At 51.1% G+C, this 27,857-nt stretch overlaps 1 protein-coding gene across 2 annotated transcripts in view; it reads left to right on the forward strand.

Moving 5' to 3' along the window:
• The window catches only part of PEMT (phosphatidylethanolamine N-methyltransferase), a 42,849-nt gene that overhangs the window by 11,170 nt on the left and 3,822 nt on the right, over positions 1 to 27,857 (forward strand). For both annotated transcript variants that reach the window (XM_039732335.1, XM_039732334.1), the window contains exons 3-5: positions 11,382 to 11,497; positions 19,241 to 19,386; positions 24,463 to 24,574. In XM_039732335.1, the coding sequence (XP_039588269.1) occupies positions 11,382 to 11,497; positions 19,241 to 19,386; positions 24,463 to 24,574 (374 nt within the window). The remainder of the gene's footprint in view (positions 1 to 11,381; positions 11,498 to 19,240; positions 19,387 to 24,462; positions 24,575 to 27,857) is intronic.

Raw genomic sequence — 27,857 nt, forward strand, 5'->3', positions numbered from 1 at the left:
GCACATGTGAGTAGATTCATATCTGGAAGGACTTTCTCAGCCTTTCTCCTCCAGCTCTGTGCAGGCCTCTAGTAGAAATTCATGGAGCAAAAGGCTGTGGGAATCTTTGAGCGCTGGATGCAGGGCTGGTATCTGTATCCCAGCACTGAACTTTGAGGCTGCAGGAAGAGGAAGGAGCTCCCCTGGGATGCAGATCCCTGGATCTGAGCATGACTGAGTATTCACTCTGCTTTTGGGTTCCTTTTCTTGCATTGAACAGATGAAGAAATACCGTGGGGCACGTGGTTACACCCATGCACACCCAGAGGAACTCCAGTGCTGACACCAGAGGGGTCTGGTGGTTGTGTTTAACCCTTCAGGCTGTTATTACCTGTTGTGCCTGTGTGTTGAACATCTCATCCCTGGGCAGAGGGGAACAGAGCCCGTGTTACATAAAGATCACATTGTCCCTCTCTATTGTTGCTGCCACGACAGCAGCATCGCAAACATGCGTGTCCTCGGTGGGAAATGTTCCCAGGGGAGCTTAACACGGAGCGTGGAACATGATCTGTCCAGCTGGGAGAGGACAGGAGACGAAATCTGTGCTTTGCTGAGCATGGCCAGTGCAGCCAGTACCTCTATTCCAACAACCTCTCACTCCTCTGTGAAGGAGTATTGGATTTCTCTTGCATTTTGTGCTCTCCGAGGTGGATTTATTTTCTTCTCCCCCCTTCCCTGTCCCCCTCCCATCACAGCTCCTGGGGGAACGATGAGCAGGTACACTCTGTCCAGAGGATGGGTGTGTTGGGACTCCTTATTAGCAGACTTATTCTAGAGAATTAAACCCTAATTTCACAAAAGGGCAGCAAGAGAGAGGCTGCAGCTCTGGGAGAAGCTGAGTAGGCTTTGTGTGTTGTTTGCAAATAGCACAAGAAGTCCTGGTCTGAGCCTGCTGGTCCTGGTCACTGGGGTATTGTGACCAAAAGAGTAATTGCTGTGTTTCTTTTCTATTTAAAACAAAAATTACAAAGTTGTGTACAAGGAAACCAGCCATGGCTCCTCTACCACGCTGTCACTTGTGCCTCCACTTGTTTCAGGCAGGGCTTTAATGTGTTCCTATTCCTCTTCCATTTCATCTTTTTAACACCCCTCTGCAAAGTGTTCCTCTGCGTTGCCTGTCATTGTTTCTCCCTGAATTAATTGTTGTGTGTAATTGTGACCTGCTGCAGGACGCTGCCTTGCTCTATTAGAGAGAGGTGCTAATGAAGAACATTGGGTACCACATTACAGGAGAGCAAGGCTCAGCTCTCCAGGACGTGTACTTGCTGTACTGTTACTGCCAGCCCAGCAGAAATGGTGGTTTTGTCTCATCACTCACTGGCTAATGATTGTAATTTTTACTTGCTGAGAAACTCTGGATATTATGGACTTCATTAACAGAAACATGAGATGCTACCAGACCTGCATAAGGGGGAGAGAGGAAGAAAACAACCCCTGCGTGGAGGCAATTTTGTTATTTATCTGTAGCAGTAGAAGGGATGCAGAATTAGTGTGGGATTCGGCAGTGTGGCTAATGAGCTGGGCTGAGCTGGAATCCAAGCAAACCTATTAAGGAGAGCAAACTGCAAAGATGATGCCCAGTCCTTAAAACCTTCACATCAAACACAGGATCCAGGCAGTGCTGGGATGGCTCAGCTGCTTTATCTTCCTCTGTGTGGGGCTGGGTGCTTTTGTGCTGCTGGGTTTGTGTCTCTGGAGGCTGCTGCTTGCTGTCACCCACAGCCTTTCTCCATCCCCTTCTCTCCTGCCTGCTCCTTCTTACTCATACATTGGGTGAATTGGAGCTTCTGATTTAATCTTTAAGACAACAGAGCCAGAGTGTTTTCACTCCCATGGGCCCCAGCTCCTTGAGTAATTGCCTGAATTGAAATATTGCAGCATCCAGCCCTAGTTTTCGGTTGCAGGCAGTGTGACATCTGCAGGTTGGGCTGGCTGGGGACACTGGCTGCTCACAGTGGTACCTGAACCTGTATCTGCAATTAAATGCAGGTCATACAGGAGAGAAAGAAACACCTGATTTAGCTGACACTTCCAGTATAGCTTTACACAGTCTCTGCAATGAATCAGAGGCTGCAAGTAATGTCAGTTGTTAGGTGACCTCAATCTCCTTTTACCTGGAGCCCATGAAGGCTCCTTTCAGTTCAGGAACAGGATATTTTCTACATAGCACAGTCTGGCAGAAGATTGAGCATTTTCACTCCACCTAGAATAACTGCTTTTTAATCAGGCTGACCTTATTTGCAACAGTGATAGCAATTGGAACTAGAGGTTTGCAGCAGCGTTGGGAAGCTTTGAGGAGCAGAATAGATGCTTCATGATGCAGATCAAGCTTTATCTCCACATTTTAAACCAAACCCAAGGCTCTGAAGTGAATTCTGAGGGACTTGACCTCAGCACTGTGATCCTTTGGGATCCAGGGCCTCGTTTGGAAATAACACAACCGAACAGAGGCGCGAAAGTAAAAGGTCTTTAAAAAAAAAAGGGAGATGTTTATCTTGTAACGTGGCATTTGTACTGAGTCCTTGCTGACAGTGTGGTGCAGCAAAGAGCTTGTCTTCCTAAATCCGTGCCAGTTCAAACATCGTCAGTGCTATTGTTGGACTGCTTTGTTTGAAAATGGGTCTGTTGGGTAGACAGCCTGGTTCAATGAAAGCAGCTGTGCAGAGCACTTCAGGCTCTTCCTCAGCTTTGCTTTATTTAGGGCTGCATGAGTACAAGCAACAGGAAAAAATCCCATGCAAATACAGGATGTGATGTGGGCAGAATGTTCTCAGTCACTCAGGAGGCTGGCACACACCTTTGCTTCTGGTTTGTTTATGAAAGTGGCTGCTACGGGCTGCCTGTTTCCAATCTGTTTGCCCCAAGGAAAACACTCTGAGCTTCAGAGAAACGTGTGAAAATACAAGGCTTGTGGTTTTCTGGATGGGGACTGTGTGCAGTGGGAAGCTGAGTGTGGGCCAAGTCATCTGGGCATGGAAGATGAAAAGAAATCTGGAAAAATGCTTCACCGTCCTGCTCACGAGATGCTCATCTGGCAGCACTTACCTTCCCTCTGAGCTGCAGCAGAGCCCCACATATTAGTGTAGGGGGAATTTCTGCCTTTGCCTAATCTCAGGAGATTCTTTTATTTGGTTGCATTCCTGGTTTAGAAGAGCTGGGTGTGTCCCTGTTCCCCCATGCAGCCCGTGTCCCTCCCACTGTTGGGCCATCCCTTCTACGGCCCAGGCTGGGCCTGGAAAGGTCCTTCCCCATCCCGTGCTGTGCTCTGGAGAAATCATTATTTCACAAATAGTTTTTCCATGGGATTTGCTGGCTGGGAAAATCGGGTTGGGCTGAGCCTGATTCCCTGTGGTGGGAATGCATCTGCCCTTCCCCTTCGCTCTCGGGGAGCTGATCATAAGGGCTCCCCATGCCCACACTCAGAATTAATTAACACAGCTCGTTCTGGGTTATTGAAATCACCTGCCTTCAGCTTCCAGCTCTTTGGACATAAATCATGAGCTCTTTGCTTTGAGGAGAAACTGTTCGGATTTTGTGTTGGAAATTGCTAGCAAATACAGCCCATATTCTGTGTCATTTTTGTTTTTATTGAAGAGGAGAGGATGTGGCTCATGGAACATCGATGGACCCGGCCTGCCTTGGCATACACTAAGCAAGGGCTTGTTTTCACTGCAGCCAGCTAATGAGATCCTACTTTGACAAATCACATAAACACTATTAGAGAAATGAAATTTTTTATCTCACTCTTTATCATGAGTGGATTCAAGGTAAAGGCTCATGTGGAGGTAATCTGGAGGGATAACTCTGAGGTAAAGCGTACCTAGTCTTTATGAAACCCTTATCTGTTTACCTTGTTTTGTTTCCCCAGCTCAAGGCTGTTAGCTGAGGTGACCTGTGCCATTTCAGTCCAATTACTTTCACTAGGCATGGGTGCAGGGAGGGTTGTTTTTTAGGCTAAAAGTGGTGCAGGCAGGCTGGGTTACTTCACTATCCTTCCGCTTCTTTGGAAGTGGAGTCGCTTTATTCTTCTCCCTGTGTCAAAGTGCTCAGACTGGACCCTGTTGACCTCCTCGCTGGCAGCATTCATGAGGACAGAGTCACTAGAAGAGGCACTCCAGCTTATGTTTCATCCTCTTAACTTGCTGGTTTGGGTGATGGGGACTGTAGACACTGAGGGTTTGTCACGCTGTCTCATCTCACTTCAGCTTTTTGGTTTTGGAGAGCAGCCCACCCTGCTCTCTGCTTCTAGATAGTTCTCTTCTTCAGCACTTGGATGTTCTCCCTTTTTTTTTGAAGCCCTTTGTGTGTTCCAAACCCCATGTTCCACTGTGAGAGCCTGCAAACATGTGGTTTTTCCCTCTGTGCAGCTCTTTGTCACCTGGGCGTGCAGCCCCAGTGTTCCAGCTGGCTGTTCCTCACCTCAGTGTCCTTGCACAGCCAGGCCACACATTGCCTTGTCTCTCCAAAATCCCTCTCCTGTTTCTTTTGGCTGGAACAAACAACAAACCCCCCATCCAGAACCAGTGGAAGGCAATGGAAAAAATCCTCCTTGCGTCAAATCAACGCCTTCCTTTCCAAACTGCAAGCCCTTGGCAGACGTGGAGGAGCTGAGCTGTGCTGCTCAGCTGTGCCTCACTGACAACTCTTACTGCCATCACACAGTGAGGGAATGGGAAAGGGAAAAACTTAACTGGTAAAGCTTGCTGGGGAGACCTGGATGAGCCAGCCTGTCCCCATCTCTTGGGACACTTGCCAGCCCCCAAACCAGGGTGCTTGGAGCCTCCAGGCTCTGCCAGAGTCCTTGCCATGCTCTGGCTCCACGTGCATGGGCACAGACTGTCACCTGTTGTCCCCAGCGCCTGTTCCTTGCCATCAAACCATCTCTGGGTGAATCTTTTCTTGGAGTATTACCATGAAAAAGCCTTTACAAGCTCCATGGACACAGTCCTCAGCCTGGTTTGCCTCACAGCTCACAAGAAACCATTAAGATGCTGCTTGTCTCTTCTCATATCAGTTCAGTGTTTTAATTGCATGAACTGGAAGCTGCTCCTCCAGTACTTGGTGGGGGAACTTCACAAGGCTTTAATCATTTGCTAAAAAGCTTTCAGGCTGCATTACCATCTGATGGCTCTCTGTAATGAAGAGCTTGTGAGTCGAGAAACCTTCAGAGAAGTAGCTCAGTTTCTGCATCAGGTAGTCCAAAGCTGCCACAGTTTTTCCTAGTGCAGGCAGGGAGCAGCTAAGCCAAGTGGAGCCCACTGGGATGCTGGCAGGAGCTTGGCAGCTGTGAGCAGCTCCTGCAAGGCACTGTGCTGGCAGGAGGGGCTCAGAGCCTCGTGGTGGTCTCCTGGTCACCCCAAATGCCAGCTTCTCCTCCTGGGCAGTGTCCAGTGGGGGTGGCTCAGCCTCCAGCTCTGCAGCGTCAGCTTTGCATGGTTTAGTGCTTGCAGAGGTGAGAGGCGATGCTCCAACCCCACCAAAGGGACAGCAGGTGATGGCACATGGGATAAAGGCTGCTGGATGATCTGCTGGCCCCAGTGCAGGAGCACAGCTGAGAGCTGGTGGTTCACAGCACAGAAGAGCTGGTGAGTGGGCAATGCCTGAGGGACTGGCCTGCTAAAGGCTGGAGGAGGGAAGACACCCAATGGTGCCCGTGTTGGGAATCACCCACCAGCGATGGGCACTGGGGTGGGCACACAGCCCAGCTCAGCCCTCCTGTCTGCCAGGGGTGCCTTTGGGGCTCCTGTGGGTTGAGGATGCCTTCCCAGGGCCATGTGCCCACCCGGGGCTGGGCTGGTGCTCCCACCAGCACACAGAGAAGGAGTTTTGTGCTTTGTATTGCTGTGCCGGGAACGTGACTGCAGGGAGGTGATGGCTAATTGCTGCAGCGAGTCAAGGACTGTTTAAGCAGCTAATTAATTCCTCCTAATCAGCCCTTGATCTGTTGAAAACTGCATGGCATTATCTCCTCTGCTGCAACACCTTGATAATTCCTGTCTGAATGGCCTTCACGGAGAACATATTTAAATAAACTCAATAGAGATTTCAGACAGATAGCAACTATAATTACCAGCTTGTACAAATTAAAACCGTGGTTTGTTCTGTTCTTTTCCTCCTGCCTTCGCTGCCCAGAGCTCCTGCTAATCATGTTCCTGCTGCCAGTGGCACGCAGGTCCCCGGGGCATTTTCTGCACATGCCTTTGGAAAGCCTGTGCCTGGTGCTGGGGTGGGCTGATGTGGCTGCACATGGGCACATGCCAGCCTCGGGTGGTGTCACTCCTGTGCCAGGGGCTCAGTGCTGTCCTGGTGAGCTGCAGGAACAGCCCCCACACATCCCATGGGGTGGCCATGCACGATCCTCCCCGGGAGCAGCCCTGCAGTTTCCCCTCCTGCCTCTCCTAAGCTTTGCAACCTTCTGGAAACACAGAACTTTTCTCACCTAGGAGGGACACACTCAGCCAAAGTGATGCAGGCTGTCAGGGTGGCCACAGTGTCCACCTGGTGCTGTTGGTGCTCCCCTTTGGCACTGCTCTGTCTGCTCTGAGTGCTGCAGAGGGGCTCGAGCCCTGAGTTAGGAGGGATAAGGTCAGGCCAGGCTCATTGCCTCCCCAGCCACCTGGGACAGCCAGAAAGGCTGGTTCCTCTGGCATTTGGCAAAGGTCAGCCAGCCCCAGTGCTTGCATTTCCACTCCAGCCAGCTCTGCTTCCCTGCCTGCTCTTGGGAGCACCACAGCCAGGCCCTGGGTGCTCAGGTCTGTCTTTTCCCTCCCTGTCTTTAGATAAATGTAATGGCTGTGAGCAGGGCTGTTTTCCAGCATCCAAGCAGTGACAGGGAGCAGAGAATGTCCTTATGCTTTAATGAGGGATTACAGGGAAGCAGAAAGGGAAAAATGGATTTTTCGTAACATGAACAGGTCGATGCCTCTGGTCTCTGTGGGTGAAATAAGGGTAATATCAGGTTTTGTGCTCTTTCGGCAGGTCAGGAGCCAGCTGGGGCATGTCTTTCCCAGTGGGAGATGCTCACATGGAGCCACCTAAGCCCAGAGTCAGGGATTCTCCTGCCCTAGCACCTCAGGGGATAACTTTCCCCGTGGCTGGCCTAGGAAAGGTCAGACTGAAGGAGAAATTTATTCTGTTGGAAGAAATGCCTTACTATAAGGATGGTGAGGCCCTGGCACAGGCTGCCCAGGTGTCCCTGCCCGTGGCAGGGGGTGGAATGAGATGAGTTTAAGGTCCCTTCCAATCTAAACTACTCCGTGATTCTATGAAAATAAATTTGCTCAGGTCAGTTTTGTCTGAAGGTTTTTACTGAGTTGGGGCAGGATCACCCACATATGCAGGGTTTGCCCTGTGAACTTGCATCCTTTTGGAACTGGGGCTCAGATGTACCCTGGAGAGCTCATTGCTCTTCCTCTGGACTTTTCATGGAATTTCTGATGTATGAACCCCTCAGCAGGCATCCTAGACCCCATAGAATGGGGGGAATATCCTTCATGCTGTCAAATACTGTGAGAGGGTATGTGAAGGGAGAACATTCTGTTCACTGTCATCTTTTCTCCATCCCAGACTTGCATACTGAATATTTCCATGCCATCAGTTTGTCCAGGGCAAGGGCATCCCAAGAAATGTGCAGAGCATTTCCCTGGGTGGATGAAGGGATTTTGCAGGATGTAGACACAGCCCCTCTACCCTGCTCCCTGGAGAGCTGGGAAGCATTCATCTCAATCCTCCTGTGCCTCAGTTTCCCCTGATTCAAAAGGAGCTGCTAATCCATCCCGGGCTCCCAGGAGTGCCATAAGGCTAAATTCACCAGTCCCTGCACGTTTTTCTTTGGGTACCATGGTGATGGGGCAATGTGAGGACATAAAATGACTGATTTGCATTGAGATGCAAGGTGTCCCTTTGTCCTGAGCCTTTGGGCTATCTGGTTTCCTTGCCCATCTCTGGGGCCAGCCAGATATAGCAATGGAGTCACATGAAACAGCACAAAGGCTCTAATTCAGAGCTGGGGCTGAGCAATTAAAATGTAGCATGTTCAGAAAGCAGCTTCCCTGGATGGCAGACAAAAAAGAATCAATTTCCTTCAAACAAATACTAAATATTAATGAGAGGCCGTGGTCTGCCGTGCACACAGAGCTGGAAAGAGCATTTCCCATTGATCACTGCGGAGGCAGGTTCGTGAGATGAAATTGCTTTTTGAATGGTTATTTGTGGCCTTTCTCGAGGTGGCTCGTGGTTTGCCTACCCCAAAAAAAACGGGAAGAAAATGGAAATGCTCTGCTTTTCCATTTTCTATCAGGGCAGGCACTGGGGATGTGTGCCTGTGCTTTCATTTTTGTTTACGCACTTGCTGAGAGGTTGGGGAAATGTCTTGGATCGGTTACGTAGAAATCAGCCCCAAATTTACGTCTAGAAGGAAGCAATTCCCTGGGAACATCAGCCAGCTGAGCCTGCCCCCAGAATGGCCTGCCAAAGGCAGAACATGGGACCCAAGAGCATCCCTGGCTTTGCAGCCACATCCGCTCGTTGATTTATTTCAATAACGAGCATTGGGGGAAACATTAAAAAAATTACTTGCAGCCCTCACCAAGTATCCTAAAGTGAAAGCAGAGTGCTGGGAGCTTTGGAAGAGGAATTTTTTTGTATTGCTTTGACCCTTGGGTAAGTCAGGAAACTTTGTATTAACTCCATTTCCAAATTTGGAGCTGGAAGAAAAATAAAAATGCTCCTCTCTCTCCTTTTCCAGGATGCACATCCCTGACATGGGGCTTGCCCATGGTCAGCACAGTGCCCACCTTAGCTGGGAGGGCAAACAGCACACCAGGAATGGGTGCAGCCTCCTGGGAAGCTGCTGGTCTCAGCCCTGCTCTGTCCTACACCCGGCTGTGGAAGATGCTGGAAGCATTTTGCTTCCACCACACAGTAAATAATAACACGCCGGCTCACGATTTCATAAAGCCATTAAGGCTGCTGCGTAGCTGTGGGTCGATCGAGTGCTAATATTAGCTCAAAATGACTAAAATTAGAAAATTAGAACCCAGCCAGAACTAATTAGTTGTTCAAGGAATAGAACCAGAACCGGAACTAATTAATTGTTACTGCAATATCGCCGCAGGGCCCGGTGGGTGCCGCCGCTTCCAGCCCCGCTCTGGCTCCCAGCTTTGCTTGGGATGGCTCCTGTGTGGGCTTGAAAAGGAGCCTGGGGTCCCATCTGAAGGCTGTGACAGCTAAATAAGAGTTGGCATCTCAGTCCCAGCTGTGTGATGCAGCACAAACTGGGAGTCATCCCATGGCAGCCGTGGCAGCTGCTGCCTGAAGGAACACGGCCCCTCATCCCAGAATTGCTGCCCAGATGTGCCTTTCCAAAGCTGAGGGTAATTACAGTGACCAGCTCCCAGAAGCACACCAGCTCTTCCCTCTGATCCCAGTGGCTCTGCCTGCTCCTTTTCCTTCAGCTCTGCTGCTGCTGAGGTGCTCTTCAAAGCTCCCCGAGCAAGCCAGGAGCTGCCATCAATGCAAACGCTGCCAGAGTAATTTCCAGGGAATTAGGAAGCTGGTACAGATAACTGGCACGTGGCTGCATTTTTCCATCTGTGACTCAAGTCACCTGTATGGTCACTTCTTTTTACTTTCCAAAGGTGGTAATGCACCTTATATTTCTTTTTCCACTCTCTCAGCACTCAAACAGCAGCTCCGATTTTAGCAGCAGCGTGACGCACGGTGTTTTAAATTCAATTTAGAATACAAACTATTTATACCAGCCAGCAAAAGGCAGTGAAGCAGCTCTCTCTGTCATGAGTGGATTTGTAATTTCAGAGCAATCATTGCATAACTAATTGAATCAGCTCTCAGCATGTGAAATCAGTGCCCCTGCTTATCAGAGGTTTTCATCGTTCCCCCCTCCTGAAGGCAGCAGTCCCCCTCCACCAGCAGCACTTTGTGCTTCTGCAGCAGCCTGGGAAGAAAGCGAGACCTGCAAAGCTGCCTTTTTCTGCTCAAATTGAGCCAATAAATTACCAAATACATTCAGAGTAGATGAAGAGCTGGGTTGCAGGTGCCCCTGAAAGCTGCCCAGGCTCCATGCGAGGGAGTGAAGTGCATTTGAAGCTAATCAAGTGCCAGCCATGTCTGAGAAGCAAATTGGTGCTGAGATGTTCTGCTGACTCCCACTTCCTGCCTCATTGCCCAGGTGTGCTCTCTCTCCTTGGCTGGAATTTCGGGTCTGATGTCTGATCCAAACCTCCGGCTTGGTGCCTGAAAGCGGAGCCTGAGAGGGGCCATAAATATAGTGGCAGCTTTCCGAGGGATGCAGGAAAGGTAGAGGATAAAGCAGCTGTAAGGGTTTTTATCAGCTGGGAGTTCTGGGCCTGGATTTGGTGGCTGGGGTGGATCTGGTTCTGCAGATTTTGGGAGCAGCTCCAGCCACCTGCGTGCAGCAGCCCCTAGGGTGAGAGGGCACCTCCTCATCCGTGGGGTGGTTTGGAAAGGGGCCCATCAGCATCTGCAGAGCAGGGAGCTGAACATGGCAGCCAGGGAAAAGCCTGCTGTGAAGGATGCTAACACCTCCCCAGGGATGCTGGGTGTGGATGTGTGAGTCCTGGGCTGTCTCTGCCAGGCTGGGGTGGGTGAGGAGGGCACACTAAACCTGAATGGCTACGATTGTGGAGTGCTAGTGAAGGCTAAGCTGGCTAAAGTGGAAGCAGTTCTCTGGGCAAAGCTGGCAGATCTTGTCTTGGGGAAGCTTGAGGGAGGGCTTGCAACTGTTTCTGGATGTGCAGAGGGAAGGGTTGTTTCTGGCAGGTGTAGTCCCTGAGACTGGTTGTGGGAGACGCCACAGCCCAGAAAATGAGAGCTGAGCATCCCTGTGGTGCTCAGGATCTGTTTTCCTCTCAGGAGAGCAATACTAGGATCCACAGCAGGGGCCTTGTTTCTGATGGCCAGGGGACAGCATAAGCAATGCTCTCAGCTTTGCTGGACACATGTTGGAATATGAGCCTTGGATTCCCTAAAACTAATGTGTAGGGTATTTTCTGGTTTGTTTTTCTCTCTTTTTTTTGAGCCTGTTGAGCCTGTTTGAGCCTCTCTTTTTTGGTGCTGCTGGCCGACATCGTGTGCAAGGGCATATGCAATGCAAGCAGAGTCTGACACAGGTGGGAGAAAGAGCTCCCATCCCCAGGCTCGATTCAGCCATGCCCCATCAGTGTCCTCCACTTGTTTCTTGCACAAAGCCACACAGACAAAGCGTTCTGCGCGCGCGAGGCCAAGGCTGTGGGATTTGTGCTCCTGGGGCAGCGTGTTCCAGGCACCCCAACCACCCACTTTGTTTTCCCTTGTCTCTCCAGGTAGCCAGATGGGAGCACAAAACACGAGCACTCAGCCAAATCTTCGGCTCTCCCCATGCTGCCTGTTACTGCCTGGGTGCTGTGATCCTGGTGCTGAACTGTGTGCGCAGCCACTGGTAAGAGCTCACCCTGCTGCTGTATATCCACGGGAAGAAATGCCCCTCTGGAGTGAGGGGGGAAAGGGACGTTTGCTCAGCAGTGTTAAATCCAACCCCAGCGTATTGCTTTTCCACGGTTGGGTAACTTGAGGCAGCAGCAGATTTATTGCAGGATTTGTAATAAAGATGAGGGATGCAGCAGCATGGCAAACCCATCCGTTTCAGCGGTGGTTAAGTGTCACAGGGTACCTTGCTCTGCTCCCTGGGGATGTTTCCTCTCTCCTGTGAGCAGCCCAGGTGGCAGGGCTGTTTACACAGGGCGGATCATATGCAACAGCAGAATTTCTTTTTTGTTTTCTTGTAAAAATCATAAACAAAATTAAAGGTGCTTTTAAGAAGCCGCAGTTTCCTGTGCAGAAGAGCAGGATTACCTGTGCACTTAACAATCAGCCTCTTGAAACTCTTATCTGCTATCTCTAAACACTACCTGTGCTAGCTAATAGTATTGTATGACTGATAGACCATACTCCATGGGAATATGTCCTTTAACGTTCCCAGTGCAGCAGAGAGGTTTTACTGCAGAAGATTTCCTCAATGCCAGCAATTTATCTGCAATCTGGTTGGCTTTATCTCCACTGCTGTTAGGAGAGACAGACTCACTAAATTCCCAGATTCAGTTATACCAGGGTCACAGCTAATGGGTTGTTTAGTACTCTGGGTAATTTCCCAGGCGAAGAGTTCTCAGGTTGGAATTTGCACATGTATTTAAGAGCTCTGCTTTCCTGGAAATGACACCAGGACCTGCCCTTGCCCTTCTGTGTTTGTCCCAGCTACTGCTGATGGCAGAAACTAAAGAAAGCTTGCAGTGAACAAGGCTATAATCGAATGCAGAGGGCATGTGTATGTGCTGCTGATGTCTCAGTGACACAGCAGGCTTGGATTTTGCTGGAGAATGTCTCGACAGTCTCTTGCACAAATTACATAGTCACTTGTTGTCTGGGAAGCAATGCAAAGCCTTGTCCTTGCCTTTAATTAAAAGCACAGCTGGTGGAGGGACAGTCTTCATTTCCAGTGGTCCTGCTGGCTCCTGGGTCAGCGAGGCTCGTGGGTCACAGCAAGGCACTGAGAGGGAGCTGCTGGGAGAGCCAAAGTGTCCTCGTGTGTCCTGGCTCTGTGTCACACTGCAGGGCCCCACCAGGGCTGGCTCTGCCCTGTGCCATGAGTCTGTGGGGACTGTGGGACTCACTGGGTTTGGCTCTGCCTGTGCAGCCCAGCAGCTGGGCCCTGAAGGAAGCAGCAAGGTGGAGCCAGGGGCTGGAAAAGCCCCCTCTGCACCTTGGGTTTGGAGGAGAGGCTCTAGAAGATGGGGCAGCTCAGCCCCAGCAGAACACAGATGAGACAGCCCATCCTGATGGGCCAAAGCCTTTCAAATTACTGCAATGGAAAGTTTATTTCCCTCAGATGTTTCTACGTGGTTGGGTTGTCCCCTCCCCTTTCCTTGGTGCTGAAGTTGGCCTGAGTGATGGCCAGCAGGCTTTGGAGGCTCTTCTGGCAAGGCAAGCCCTAAACTGTGGGAGGGATTGGGTGGTTCCAGGGTGATCATCAGAGCAGCAGCTGCTGGAGTTACCCCAAAACACACCTGGGAGCCTCACTGCCTCCATTCCCAGCTCAGTGAGCCCTCCAGGGCTGCCCAAGGCTTATTGCTCCAGCCTGGAGAGCTTTTGCTGCTTGGCAAGGATTCATCCTGCCCCTTACCCTTGCAGGATAACACCAGCCAGGGCCAGCCCAGGGTTCCACTGACCAGAGGGGCTTCATATGACAGTCACTGTCACCTCAGAGACCAGTGATACTGGGAGAGACATGTCTAACCTGCTCTTGCTAGTTTGCTTTTCCCTTTTTTTATTCTCTGAGCAGGTTTTCTGCTTCCTTGGAGACCATGCCTGGCACGGTGGCCAGGGTGGCTTGTGCAGAGTGTGAGGGATGCTGATAGTGAGCAAAAAAGCAGCCTCAGGGGTCCCTCCACCTCCAGTGCTGTAATGCAGCCTTTAAAACTCCTCTTTTCCTGCTCTGGGGACTTGTTACGTGGGTGGGGGCTGCCAGGGAGCGATGAGGAGCCCAGGGGATGTTTCTTTTGGTTTTAAAAGCCTCCTTCCTTTTTGCAGCTGAATTTTTTGAAAGGCTCCAAGCTGGAGGCGGAGGAGGGGAGGGCAGAGCAGACAGAACTTTGGGAGTGGGTTGGCATTTTAGCTGACAGCACCTGGGAGCCAGGATGTGTGGCTGCTTCACCACCCACCCCACACGGGGTCTGTGCAGGGCTCCTTCCTCAGCCCAGCACCCCGATGCTCTCGTGCCAGCTTGGCTCCAAAAGGATACTTTTCCAGAAGAAGAGGGATGTCTTTGTGCTCAATTAAGCAATTAGATGTTTCCCAGCTCTCAGCTTCATTATCAGCCTTGGCTTGCAATCCAGACTGACCTGTGACCAGAGGGGACCTGCTTAGTCAAGTGCACAAGACAAGCATCCTTAATTGCTTTGGTGCAATGATTATTTTCATTACAACAGTTTCTTTCTGCAAGAAGCAAGGAACTTCCATCACCGAGGTTTTAATCTGTGAAAACAACTCCTGAACTTTTGAACTGTGTGCAGTTTGTGGCTGTTATCAGTGTGACATGGGACGTGACAACCTTCACTGTCCTCCATACTCACATCCAGTATCTCTCTCTCTCCTCCCTTACCACGTTGTTGGTATCTTTCCCTGCACCAGTTTATTCACAATTAGCCCCTGGCACTGCCTCCAAACCCCCCAGCACGGCCTTTGGCACACCCTGGCACACTCCCCACCCTTGGGAAGGTGCACAGGGAGGTTCTGAGCCTTCCTCCTGAGGGGTTTCAGGATGTTTGCCTGAGCTTAAAGGCAACACCCATGTGCACACCTTGACTGGGGGGGCTCAGTGTGAGTCCCACAGAGGCTGTGCCACCCAGTGCCACTGGCAGTGGCTCAGTGGCATCGTGCTGCAGGCTGGCATCAAGTCCTGCATTGATGCCACACTCTGGGTATTGTGTGGATTTTTCACTTGGAGCCGATGCTTCCCAGAAAATAAATCCCCCCTGGGACGGGATTTTGCACAGAAAAGGGGTTGTTTGTCATTGCCAGGTAGTGCCTCTCACCTTATGCTCAACCCTGTTCAATTTTGTGAGCTGGCACCATGAATGAGTGTGCTGTAAATGGCATTGATCCCAGAGCCACAGGGCCCTGTGTGCAGAAGTGACCGAGGTTGATGATGGGAATGGAGCACGGCCTGACAGAGCTGGTGCCCCCTGTGAGCCACAGTGCCAGAAATATCTGATACCTGTTCAGGAACAGCCCCAGGGAGCCAACAGCACCTCCTGCCCACGGCATCCAGATGAGGAAACCTCACAGCTCAGATGTAAGGCAGGGGGAGAAGCTGCCACAGCCCCCAGCTGACCTAAATAACACACACACCCCAGTGCTGTCAGAAAAGCAAAGTCATTATTGGCAGAGGAAGCTGTGAGGATGATGACCGGGCTGACAATTGCCAGTGGTATCGGCAGGATGATTTCAGTGTTGTTGAGGTTGCTGTTTCCTAATGAACAAGATCTTTTGTTGCAGCTTGTGCTGCTGGGCACCACCGGATGATTTTTATCCCTGTTGCCTCCTTTAGCCAAGAAGAACAAAACCCCCAGCACGGGGGACAGAGCGACGCCCCACGCAGTGACTGTGGCACCTTGCAGTGGTGGCTGTTGTCACCGAAACCCCGCTTGCCTGCCCCACTGCTGCTTCCTTGCTGCCTGCTGGCCCCTGGCCCAATTCTGCTCCAATTGTGCTCATCAGCCCCAGTTTCCAGGCTGGTTTTTGGGATCAGTCAGGGAGCACTGCTGGGCTGCTCCCTGCAGCGACCCAGTTTGCTGGACGAGGTCTTTGTCCTCCTTTGGAGGAGAGGGATGACAAAATACACTCGGTGGGGGCCACGGGGAGATGCCCCCAACAAGACCTAGAAACCTCAGCTTCTCTTTTAGTACAGTATTTCTGTGTTTTCTTCCTGCTCCACGTGGCCTTTGGGGATGTGTTTCGGACTGTGACTTGTTAAGTTTTCTGGCTGAATAAATCGGCACCTGATGTGCAAACCTGGCTGCACGTCCTGTCCGTGTCCCAGCCAGAGGATCTGCTGCCCCTTTCCCTCACTGCCTCTTTCTTCTGTGACCCCACTGGTGTGACATGTCCATCCCCATAGTGCAGAGCCACTTTGAGTGGTTTTCCAGTTCATGTGGTATTTTATGTGGCAGACAGAAAGAGGAGAGATTCAGACTAGATATAAGGATGAAATTTTTAATGAGGAAATGTTTTATGAGGAAACACAGGTTGCCCAGAGAAGCTGTGGCTTCCCCATCCCTGGAAGTGTCCAAGGACTGGTTGGGTGGGGCTTGGAGCAACCTGGGATAGTGGAAGGTGCCCCTGCCCATGGCAGGGGTTTGGAATTGGATTTAAGGATTTTGGAACTGGCTTTAAGGTCCCTTCCAATCCAAACCATTCTGGGATTCCCACAGAGCACTGATAAGATTTCTGAGTGTCTGAGCAAGCACCTCTCTGTTTTTGGGAAGGGTGAGCAGAAAATGCCTACTGCCTTGGTTACTCCTATCCTGCCAGGAATTAGCCAAATCTGCCAGTTTGAAGCAGAGTTGAAGGATTTGGGCTTTTCCCAGCTGGTTCAGAATGTGTGCCTCTGGCATCATGCTTCAAGCTGGCAAGTGTGGGGAGATGTCAGGGGAAGCCCCATTACCCCATTTTCCCTTTGCAGAAGCTGGGGCATCTTCCAAGCCCTGCCATGGGCACAGCCATCCTCATGACAGCAGCCAGGGATGTGACCAAAGTAGGTCTCAGCCTCGCCCCCCTCCCCTGTGCTGGAGGAGGGATGGGTGCTCCTCACCATGGCAATGGCTCAGCTCAGCACAGAATGCAGTTCCAGGTACTGGGACAAAGCCTGGCTCTAATTGCTGTCCTCTTGGATGCTGAGCTGCGCCGCCGCCTTGTCGTGAGCCTGAAATAAATGTTGTCACCAACGTGACTCACAGGCACATGAAGGAAGGGACTGGCTTCATGACAGACTGAAATATGTCATATTTCAGGAGACCGGCTCCCTGGCAGGGGAAATGCCCAAAACCTTGTCCTTGCCTGCCAGGGAGGGCAGGGAGGCTCCCTCACCGTCGTGGATGCTGCAATAATTGATGGCTCCGTGCTGCTTGTCACGGCCCAGCGTCATAAATGCTTAAAAGGTTTATTTACCAATTCTGAAAACTCCTGAGCGCATCATGTTTAATGCAAATACAGAGTGTGTTTAGGAAGATATAAACCATTCCTAGAGGGAAAGGCAGTCCATTATCTCCGTGCAAACACCTCCCTCCCTAGCTGTAAGCCAAACAGCAGGGAACTGAGCAAGACATGCTGATGAGAATAACTAATGCAGGCCTGTCCAACCATGGAAAGGAAGGATGGGATCATCTGGAGCAGGAGAGACAGCTTTGCCAAAACAAACCATACCATGTGCTGGTTGCAAAACTTCCAGTGCTGATTCCCAGCCAGCCAGTTTGTGTTCTTGAAGCCACCTTTGTTCAATGTTCCAAGACCGAGTCAGGTCATGGGCATCGGACAGAGGAGCCCCGAGGATGTGAGAGGGTGTGAATGCAGCTCATCCAGAGCAAGAAGCAGGCTCTGAGGGCTTTGCTCTTGCTGTACTTCTTCTGCTTTGCCATCTCTCTGCCAGTGCCTGGGATCCAAGTGGCTTCCAGCACAGCATTGCTGTCCCAGGTTTGCCTCCCTGAGGATCAGCAAATTGCTGTAAAATCCTTCCTGGTGCTGCTGCCCTCTGGATGGGTCCTGGCCAGATGTGGAGCCAAACCCTCATGCTGTGAAAAGCACATCCTCCTCTGTGTGAGGAAAGAGCGGAGCATCCCCAGGGATGTCAGGGTGTGTTTGGAGTGCACAGCCAGGCCAGGACTCCTCGGGCAGAAAGGCACATCCCTTCAGGGGGATTGCTTTCCTCCCAAACCCAGGCAGTGCTGGTAGCAGGGACATGGCTTTTTTGGCTTCCTCGTAGAGGAGACTCGTGTCATTTAAAAATAACCAGCACAGAGATGATGCAAAGGGGTGTGCAGCTGCTGCTGCTTCACGGTGCAGCCAGATTTGCGTCTTCCCATCGGAAATGATTTTAAGCTAAGGCAGTGTGAGCCTGGTGAGCACAGGGAGCTGTGCTGGGCACTGGAGGAGGGCCAGCCCTGGGGACTGTGCCTGCATCGCCTCGGGCCACGCTGTTGTTCCTCTGTCTGTGCTTGGCTCCTGGGAAAAGGAATTTCCCTGTAATTTCCACAGTGTAAATCACCCAGATGCTGTGGTTTTGCTCACTTCTGAGCATATTACATTTATTCCATGTTTTGTTTCCTTGCTCCAATCCAAACTGATGATTAAATGTCTTGTTCTGGGATCCTAAAAACCCCTCAACAATGGAAAGCCTAGTGGGAGCAAGCTCAGAGTGAACAAGGGATATCATCCAGGTTCCTAAACCACAGAGTTTAAGTATTATCCTGGGCTTGCTTGGTGCATGAACTTGCCATCAAGCCTTTGAAAGATGTGTTTCCATCTGCCTGGCCTTCAGCCATGCAGGCAGGACTGTCTCTCTTGGCTTTTATTTGGGCAACAGGGAAAATCCAGAGGTTGCAGGACTTCAGGAAGATGGACACCAGGGAAAAAAGCTATCCCAAGCCCTGCAGGTAGCATTATGGAAGCGCTTTCCAGCTGAGAAGCCCAGGACTGTGGGCAGGAATAACTCCTGGCCCTGACAGACAGTGGTGGCCAGAGGCGCAGGAGAGCTGTTATTCCACTTGAATTTTAGCCTCCAGGGTGCTCATTAAAAAAAGGCTCAAAGTTTCCTACCTCATGTGTCAACAGCATGTGGAGAAACACTGTGTAGAGCTCTGTGGGTCTGTTACCTCCTCTGGCGTTATTAACGGTGTTTTTTTAATCACAGCATTGTCTCTTTTGTCATCGTGTGGGAGCCGTGTGCGATGCTGAGCCTGCCAAGCCCTGCCCTGGGCAGAGCTCGGGGGGCTGAAGGGAGGGGTCACCATTATTCCAATCATAAATGAGTATTTGGAAGGTCAGACCCAAAATGCCTGCCCCAGCCTGGAAGGGAGGAGCTGTGCTCGCTCTCGAGAACGCCTCGTCTCTCGTATTTTCCTTTTGCTGTTCCAATCCTCCCCCTGACTGTCAGGCTCCAGCCGTGAATCACTCCTGGGCACGTGGCTAACACATGAAAGCTGCAAAATATTTTGATGGAGGGGAACGGGGGTGGGAGCACGAGATAATCCAGCCAATTGTTCCCAGCCCTTCGAGTCCTGTGCCGAGGCATCGCAGCCTCCAGCACTTGCAAGGGCGTCTGTCCCAGAGCTCCCAGTCAGGATGAAAACTGGGATTTGGTGAATAAGGCAGAGCATTTGATAGCACAAGTCAGTGGGACTGGTATTTCCAGGAGTGAGCAAGGGTTGTGAGCAGAAATAGCTGCCCCAGATCGAGCCCTGGCTCCTCACAGTCTTCAGCTGATTGCTTCTCCCATTGGGAGGTTGAGTAGAAAAAGGGATCTGAAGAGGGGACCTTGTCAGCAGCTTCCCAAAGCTCCACGTCTCCCAGGGAGATATGAGTGATGTTAATTATGAATTGCTGCTTTTAACAGCCCTTGTTGTCTCCCCAATAGCTTCACAGAAGCCATGAAGAGCCAGCCGAAGCTGGAGGGCTGGGACTGCCACTGGACCTACTACTCAGGCTTGGCCATCTCGGCTGTGGGGACCTTGTTTGTCATCTCCAGCTTCTTAGCACTGGGATTCACTGGGACGTTCCTAGGTAAGCACTGAAAATCCAACAGCTTTACCAGAAGGTGCATTTAATCCTTGCAGGGATCTCTTGCTAGGGCAGAGTCCTGTAGGACTTTCCTCGTCCTTGCCTTCAGGGCTGTTAGATTTGTCATTGTGATACCAAAGCAGGACCCAATCCTGCTGTTACCACAGAGGGGATGGCACTCTGGTTTTATACAGCAAATCCCATCACCTCCAGCATCAAGCCTGGAGGTTTGGAGCACAGCTGCTCATCTGCCAGCCCAAACACCCTCCAGAATGGGACCCCAAATTCAAGACCTCACAAGTGGCACTGGCGCAGCATGTGTGAGCTGTCCAGCAGCCCTGCTCCAAGCACCCACCTGCTCATCACACGTGCTGAGGCAGGATGTTGTTTGCTCTCCCCTCTGCAATAAACCTGATGTTCGTTGACAGATCCTTTTATCTCCCACTTTATGGCAGAAGGCATTTTCCACTGTGCCTGCTTTCACATTTAGAGCGTAATTCTGTTAGCATTGTTGACTTTGAAAACATGCCAGTATGTGTGGAATTCATAAAAATAAAGTAGAGACAGGAACAATAAATATCCAAGGAAAGGGGCAGCTCCTGCTGGCTGAAATAATCACAGCCCCAGCTTTGACACCTCATTTAGGCTGTGCTTTTGCAAGTGCTTTACAAACCAAATTCAATTAGCTCCTGTGGCGTCGCTAGGAAGAAGAGAGGGATGTAATAAGCCTTCCTGGTTTCAAGTAGAGTTGCAAAGAAATGTGTTGAGTTGGCCGAAATCCTGCTGCCAGAAATAGAGCTCAGCACTCCTAAACATGTGCCCTCACCCTCGGTGTGCAGCCTCACTCCTGCCCCCTGTCACAGCCCTGTCCCTCAGCCACCGGGCACCAGCATCCTCCAAAATCACCAGCAGCCCCTGAAGGGATGCTGTGCCTGTGGAGACATGTCCAGAAGGGCCAGGCACAGGAGAACCCGTCAGCAGGAGCTGCTTGAATGCTCCTGAAGTTCAGCCAGATCTGGAGTTGTTTACGTAAAGCCTGATTCATCTGACCAGGAGGATCCACTGGACTTGAACCGCTGGGAAAAAGCAAACAAGTGAGTCAGGCTCGGCGTAAGAGGTGAGAGGCCCTGGCCCTCAGATCCGTGTCCCCGAGGCAGGGGAGAGCTGGGTGCTGGTGGTCCTTATAAGGCATTTCTGCTCCATCCTCCCTGCCAGCCCTGCCCTGCTCTGACACGGCAAGGACCAGCTCTCTCTGCTGGCAGGGCATGCCGGGCACCAGGGCAGAGCTGAGCCAGGGTGGGGACATGCCACACGTGCCAGTGCAGCCAGGCTGGCTCAGGACCTCTGCAGCACTGAGGCATGGCCCAGATGGAGCCCTGTTGGAGCCCAGGGCATCCTTCTGGATGCTCAAAATCCTGGCAGGGGCTCGGAGACTCTGGCAGGAAGCCAAAGGCATTTGGGATTTTGATCTTAACCCATGGAGCAAATTACCAACTTTATATGAAGAATTACATACCACAAAAGTTTAGATAGTTGTAGTTGTCACAGGGTGAAAGGTGGAATTTTGAAGGTTTTTACTATGGGGGTCTAGGGGACAAGATGGAGAATTTGGGTGTTGTCCTGTCCTTCTTCCTCTTCTTCCTAGCCTCCATCTTCTTGGTGATGGTGGCATTTTGGGATTGGTGTAGAGTAGAAAGTCACTGTCTAACATAGGTGATAGGTATTGGGACATAACTGTAAATACAAAATATGCAGTTTATAGTATAAAAGATAACACCAGCCCAATGGGCAGGCAGTGTGCCTCAGACTGACCTGCTGAACAGAGCTTGGCAGGCCAGACAGAAAATGTTTTAGATATGAAATAATAAACCACCTGAGATCGACAGCTGAAGACTTCTGACTCCTTCTTCAACAGCTGGGATGGGGAAAAGAGACTTTTTAACACACATCGGGGTCACCTGGACCAGAGGAGATCCCAAGAGAGCCCCACAGAGGATCCATCCTTGCACTGGTAACAGCTTCTCCACTCCACACAAGCCCCATGAGTCCAAGTCAGCAGACTCTTAATGGAGAATGTCCCTCAGCATGGTTTGTTGCCCATCCAAGGGGAAGACAACGGGTCTGCAGGTCTCTGAGGACCTCGTGTGGGATATTCTCTTGCTCAGGACTCTCTCAGGACTGGTACTTCCAACATCCATGCAGGATTTTAGTGCTGCCCTGGTGGGCAGGAGGAGCAAGGACTCCACACAGCAAAGGGCTGCACTGCTTTGGCAAGGAGGGGAATTCAGCTTCTTCTCACTGTCGACATCTCAAGAGCTCAAGAGAAGTTTTGAGAGAGCCTCTGACAACAGGCACTTCAAAAATCACAGGAGCTGGATTTGACCCTTTGTGGGTTTTTCTACAGCAGTGACAGCTGAACCAGGCAAGGCACAGGGCTTCCTGTTGAATTCCTTCCTTACAGCACATTTAGGCTTCAGAGCAGCTGCAGAACACTTTGTCTCTAGTGTGGGCTCAGTGGGAGCTGTGTGAGTCACCCTTCTCCAGCAGCCTGGCTGTGCCACCCCATCTCCAGCACCAGCTCCAGATGCTGTTTGCAGCAGCTGGATGTGGCCCCTCTCCCTGGCAGAGCCATCCCTGGTGCCCTGTCTCCCTGCTGTGCCCTCACAGGGATTCAGGCATCACTTCAGCATCACTTCAGCACCCTCCTTTTTTTCCCTGTTTCCCCAAAAACAGTGATGAGGGCTGAGCTTATGTCAAGGCTGAGGACGTGGAGAGGCTGCTCTGCCTGTCTGAGCCCATCTGCCTCATACCCTCATACCCCAGTGACATTTCTTGCAGCTCTGACCAAGATTCCAACTCAATCTGACTTGACCAAAGTCTGTTGCTGGGCCTGGAGAAGCTGACAACTCTCTGGGGTGAAGCAGAGCTGGTGCTCCAGCCCAGGTCAGGCTCCAGGCATGCTGGGGGACCTTGCAGAGTGGCTTTTGCTGCTGTGATCCCACCCTGAGCAGTGAGATGGCTGCACAAACCTCCAGCAGAAAATAGCTCCTCGTAGGTGCCAAAGTGCCTCAGCTTGGCAAGGAGCTCAGTCCTGATTTGAGGGCTCAGCAAAGGCACAGGAGATGCCCAGGGTGATGCTGTGCAACACAAACACACAGACCTGTCCCTAAGCACCTCTCTGAACATAAACACATAGAAACCACCTCTCTGGTGGTCATGTGCATTGACCTGTGCAGGTTTAGAGGCAGAGATTACCTTGGAACAGCTCCTGGGGAGCTGCCTGTGTGCTGCTGCTGGTGGGGAGCCTGCCTGGAGGGCTGCACAGCCCCACCAGTGCTGGGCACAGATAAGCCCCTGCCAGCCCCAGGGACCCAGGGCTTTGTGTGAACCTCCTCAGTGCCAGGGCCATGTGGGGAATGAGGTGTTCAGCTCAAGGGCGAGGGCGGGCAGGGGATAATGAAGCATTTTGACACATAAGAAAGCACAGAAACGGGCTGTGGCAGGGGGTGATGTGTTCTTTCTACCAGAACAATCTCAGAGATGTATTGCCAAGTAACTGTGAGAACATATAGTATGAATACAAGGCAATTATCTCACTTAGTGGCCTGCAGTTAAAACCCAAAAGCATTGTGTAATTGGGCAGGGGCTGTTTATCCTTAGAAATAAATGTTTCAGCACCATGTGAGGTCAAAGAAATTACACTACGATCCAGGTAATAATAATAACCTTGAATAGTTTGCACTCCTGTAATGCCTTTCATCTGGATTTGTGAGCACTTTCTCACCATACATTAATCCTCACCACCCCCTGTGCTCTAAGAAAGACTGATGTTATGATCAGTGCACAATAGCACCTGGAGGGACAGGGGAGACTTGCCCAAGGTCAGGGAAGGGGCTGGCAGCAAAGCTGGGAGCTCAGCCCAGGGTGGTGGCTGAGGGACAGGCTGCTCCTGATGGATCAGTGCCTGGCAGTGGTCATGGAGCATGGATGGTGCAGAAGGGAACAGAGCAGAAGGGGCTGGAGCACCAGGAGCAGCTGAAGGAGCTGGGAGAGGCTCAGCATGGAGAAAAGGAGGTTCAGGGGGAACTTTTTGGCTCTCCACAACTCCCTGACAGGAGGGTGCAGCCAGAGAGGGGTCAGGCTCTGCTCCCAGGGGACAGGACAAGAGGAAATGACCCCAAGTTGTACCAGGGGATGTTGACATTTGATGTCAGGAAAAAATTCTTCACCAAAGGGGTTGTCAAGCCCTGGCACAGGCTGCCCAGGACAGTGGAGGGATTTAAAAGTCATCTGGATGTGGTGCTTTGTGGTCTCACTTGTAAGACCAGCAGAACCAGAATCTGCATCCTGGCCCTTTGCCCCTCTGAAATGTTGCTCACAAGCTGCACATCTCCCTGTCATTTCTTTCCCAAGCTCCTTTCAGGAGGGTGGAAGGATTGCTCCAAGGTAGATGGGAAGCTGGTTGGATGCTGACAGTTCTGAAAGCTTTCCTCATTACAGATGACAATCACCCATTGTCATCATCATCATTGTGCCAATAACTGAGTGTTTTGTAGGCAGAGGTGCTATTTTCTGAAATTCTGAGAATTTCTCTGAACTATGAGATAAGGGTGACATTATGGATGAGGGCATTTGGTTGTGGTGGTCATGATGAAAACAGCTCCAAACACCATTTCACAGCACTGGGTTTATTTTCACATTAAACGGGTTTGATCCCATGCACTTGCTTCATCGTGGAGTGCCATTTGACAGGCGATTTTACAAATGAAAAAAAACAGAATTAACCAGTTGGGACCTGGAGAGCTGTGTCCTGATGAGGGACGTGGCTGCCACAGCCTCATTGCAATGCAGGAGCCTTCCTCGTGGGCAGAGAGCCATTCCTGGAAAAGCTGATAGACACAGAGTAAACAAACAGCTTTTTTGTTGCTGTTTCCTCAGCCTGGAAGTCAGTGCTGAAGCCCTGTGCTGTGAATCCCTGCCAGGGATGCCCTGTGGCACAGGGAGGGTGTCAGTGTGCCAAAGCCCCCCACGACCCCCAGTTTCATGGAGCCTAACCAGAAGCTCTCTGCTTGCTCTTAGGTGATTACTTTGGCATCCTGATGGAGGAAAAAGTGACCAGCTTCCCCTTCAGCATCCTGGATAACCCCATGTACTGGGGCAGCACAGCCATCTACCTGGGCTGGTCCCTCATGTGAGTACCTGCCCCTGCAAACACCTCTGCCTGTAGGGTCACTGTGGGGGCTCCTGGCAGGGCATGGGGTGCCAGGGTGCATTTGGGGCCTAAAAGACACTCTGTGATGGCACAGATGCCCTGACTTCTGCCTCCCTGGCTATTTTTGTGCGTGGAAAATCTTGTGCTGTCTCGAAACACTCGCAGAGTTTGTTGTAGAAAAATAAATAGCAGCCAAGTGCTGGGGGAGAGGAGGCATCAGCAAATGCTCTGCGGCTCAACGAGGCCCTTGGCAGGCTCTGCACGTGGAAAAATCAACATTCAGGGCCAAATTCATGCAGGGTGTCACTCGGCAGGGGCAGGGCACTGGCACTGGGGAGCAGTGTGACCCTGCAATTACTCTGAAAAAAGCAAAACAAGCCAAGCCACCCTTTCCCCCAGCCCACGGTGAAAACACTTCCGAAACACTCCTTGTGTGATACAACACAGCTTAATAGCCTGCTTAGGAGGAAATGAATAGGCTGTAATTTAGCAGCAAATGAGCAATATACTCTATTCAGTGTAACAAGTTTGATGTGGTTCTCATTTAATATCACATTTTATTTATTTGCCCAGGAGGAAAAAAAAGCCCTGGCTGTGTTACTTGAGGAGCCCAGGGAGTGTTGCAGGCTGTTATCACTGGGTATTTTGCACTGGTGCTCCTGACTGTGACCACCTCTCCTCTGCTTGGGTGGGAAAAATGAAGTGCTTTGCCACGTTCTGGTCATTTTTTCAGCCATGTGTGCAGCCCCTGGTAATAACTAAAGCTGATGGTTTCTCTCCTGTCTCCACTGAGCCTTGTTGCTGTTAAAAAACCCAGAGGATTGATCCATTCTCCAGCTTGCTGTTGTTGTTGCAAGTTCTGCACTTGAAATCCCCCCAGTGCTGTCAGGGCTGGCTGCATGAGGCTGCTTCCCTTCCTGGCAGAGCCACGGCGCTGGATGGGGTTTGAATCCTGGGAAATGGTGCAGGATTTCAGTGCCAAAGGGAGGCAGTGCTGGGCACGAGAGTTGGCCACAGGTCTGGAAATGTTTATATTGCTGTGGGGAGTGGGACAGCTGGGACAGGATGATTCCCCCACACCACACCACAACCCCCACAGAAGCACAGAAGCAGGGTTTTGACCAGGAGGAATTATCAGGAGATCTTTGTTTGTTTTAAAATCAGCATCAAACTACTTCCTAAAACCTTTGCGGAATGCACTGAAACCCCCTGAGCTGTTTCTGTCGCAGAATCCCTTCCTCACCCCTCTCATTGTGCTCTTCCAGCACAGTTCTGGGCAGGAGCAGCTCCAGGCAGCTCAGGACAGCAGTGATTGCCTCCTTTTTCTCGTTAAAAGGCTGCCACCATTAAGGCCAGCCAGGCGTGACAAATAATTGCTGTGAACAAATTGCTGGTGCTGTGCAGAGTGGCACCAAGACACCACCCACCTGCCTGGGGGAAGCTCAGCACAGCCCTTCTCACGGTGGTTTTTGGCTGTTTCTCTTCCCTGGGACCTCACTTCATACAGTCACAGAATCATTTAGGTTGGAAGAGAATTACAAGATCATCGAGTCCAAGCATTAACCCAGCACTGCCATGATCAGCACTAAAACATGTGCCACATTTACATGGTTTTTACATCCCCCCAGGGATGGTGGCTCCACCACTCATCGAGTCCAAGCATTAACCCAGCACTGCCATGATCAGCACTAAAACATGTCCCCAAATGCCACATTTACATGGTTTTTACATCCCTCCAGGGATGGTGGCTCCACCACCGCCAGGGCTTGACAGCCCTTCCAGGGAAGAAATTTTCCCATTATCCAACCTAAACCTCGTGTGGGGCACCTTGAGGCCATTTCCTCTTTTCCTGTTGCTTGTATCCCTGGCTTCACCCTTCTGCCAGGGAGTTGGAGAGAGTGAGAAGGTTCCCCCTGAGCCTCCTTTTCTCCAGGCTGAGCCCACCCACCTCCCTCAGCTGCTCCTGGTGCTCCAGACCCATCCCCAGCTCTGTTCCCTTCTCTGGACACTCTCCATTGGCTGATTTTTGGGGGGTCCACACTTTTTCCTGAGGTCCCAGGGCTTTCAGAAGATGTCAGGTGTCTGCCCTCAGAGGCCAGAGCTGATGTCCCATCTTGGTGGCAGCAGGAGGGTTGCTGGAGGAATCTGATTCTGGCCAGACCAAAAACACAGAGCACATTTGTCCTCTCCTGGGGATGCATCACACTCCTAATTGTGGCATCAGAACCCAAAGGATTGATCCATTCTCATCCATAAGGGATGAAAACACATCACACCAACCAGCCTGGCCTCTGCCTCCAGTCCAGCCTCAAAAGCATCAAGTGGGGTGACAACCCACAGCCATGGGGAGCTGCAGCAAGGCTGGGGACAGACAGACTTCCTACCCCCAAAAAAAAGTCCTAGCAGGACAACAAAACCTTCCTGACTGATTCATCGTCGCTGCTGCAATCAGATGTGGCCCAAAATGTAGGTCAGACTCGTAAGAGGACAGGAAGAGTTCACCCAAATGCTGCTCATCACCTGTGCTGAGCAGCCTCATTTCTCCTGGCAGACAAATGGAGCATTCACTGTGTGGGGACAGCTTCGTGTGCCTCTGGTAGGGAAGTGTTCTAACTCACAGCAACAGGCTGTGTAAATCAGAGCTGGAGCTGCAGCCAAATGATGCAATTAGAGGTCTTGCTGTCAACAAACAATCATGTAAATTTGTTCTCTCTGATAGGAATCAAGAAGGAGACATGACTAAGCATGTAATAGCAGGGGCTTGGGAGAGAGGGAAGTTGCCCGAAGCTTCCTAATGAGGGAAAAAGTTATTGCAGAATGAAAATGGTGAAAAAGTGGAGATTTGTGGGTGCCTCTCCAGGGACTGATGAGGCTGGGTGATCCCTGAAAGTGGCTCCAGTATGAGGTTCAGGTAGTTCAGTCTCTCTCTGCAGGTGTTTTCCCAGCAGCACAAGTCACCTTGCACCAGGCTTGTGGGATGTTTGTCCTCATAAAATCACAGAATGGTTTGGCTTGGAAGAAACTTTAAAGCTTATCTTAATTGTCCCCCTTAATTAGGACACTGGTGATTGCCTTTGACTGCTGGTGGCAGCTCTGAGAGGGATGAGGGCTGGCTGTCAGCAAATAAAGTATTTAGCTGGTCCTTGGTGGGGAAATGTGCAAGGCCAGGCTGGACAGGGTTTGGAACAGGGATTGTGGAAGGTGTCCTTGCCCATGGCAGGGGTCGGGTGAGATGAGGTTTGAGATCCTTTCCAGTCAAAAC

The sequence above is a fragment of the Passer montanus genome, unplaced genomic scaffold (assembly GCF_014805655.1).
Source record: "Passer montanus isolate IOZ18808 unplaced genomic scaffold, ASM1480565v1 scaffold8, whole genome shotgun sequence".
Taxonomy (NCBI): Eukaryota; Metazoa; Chordata; class Aves; order Passeriformes; family Passeridae; genus Passer; species Passer montanus.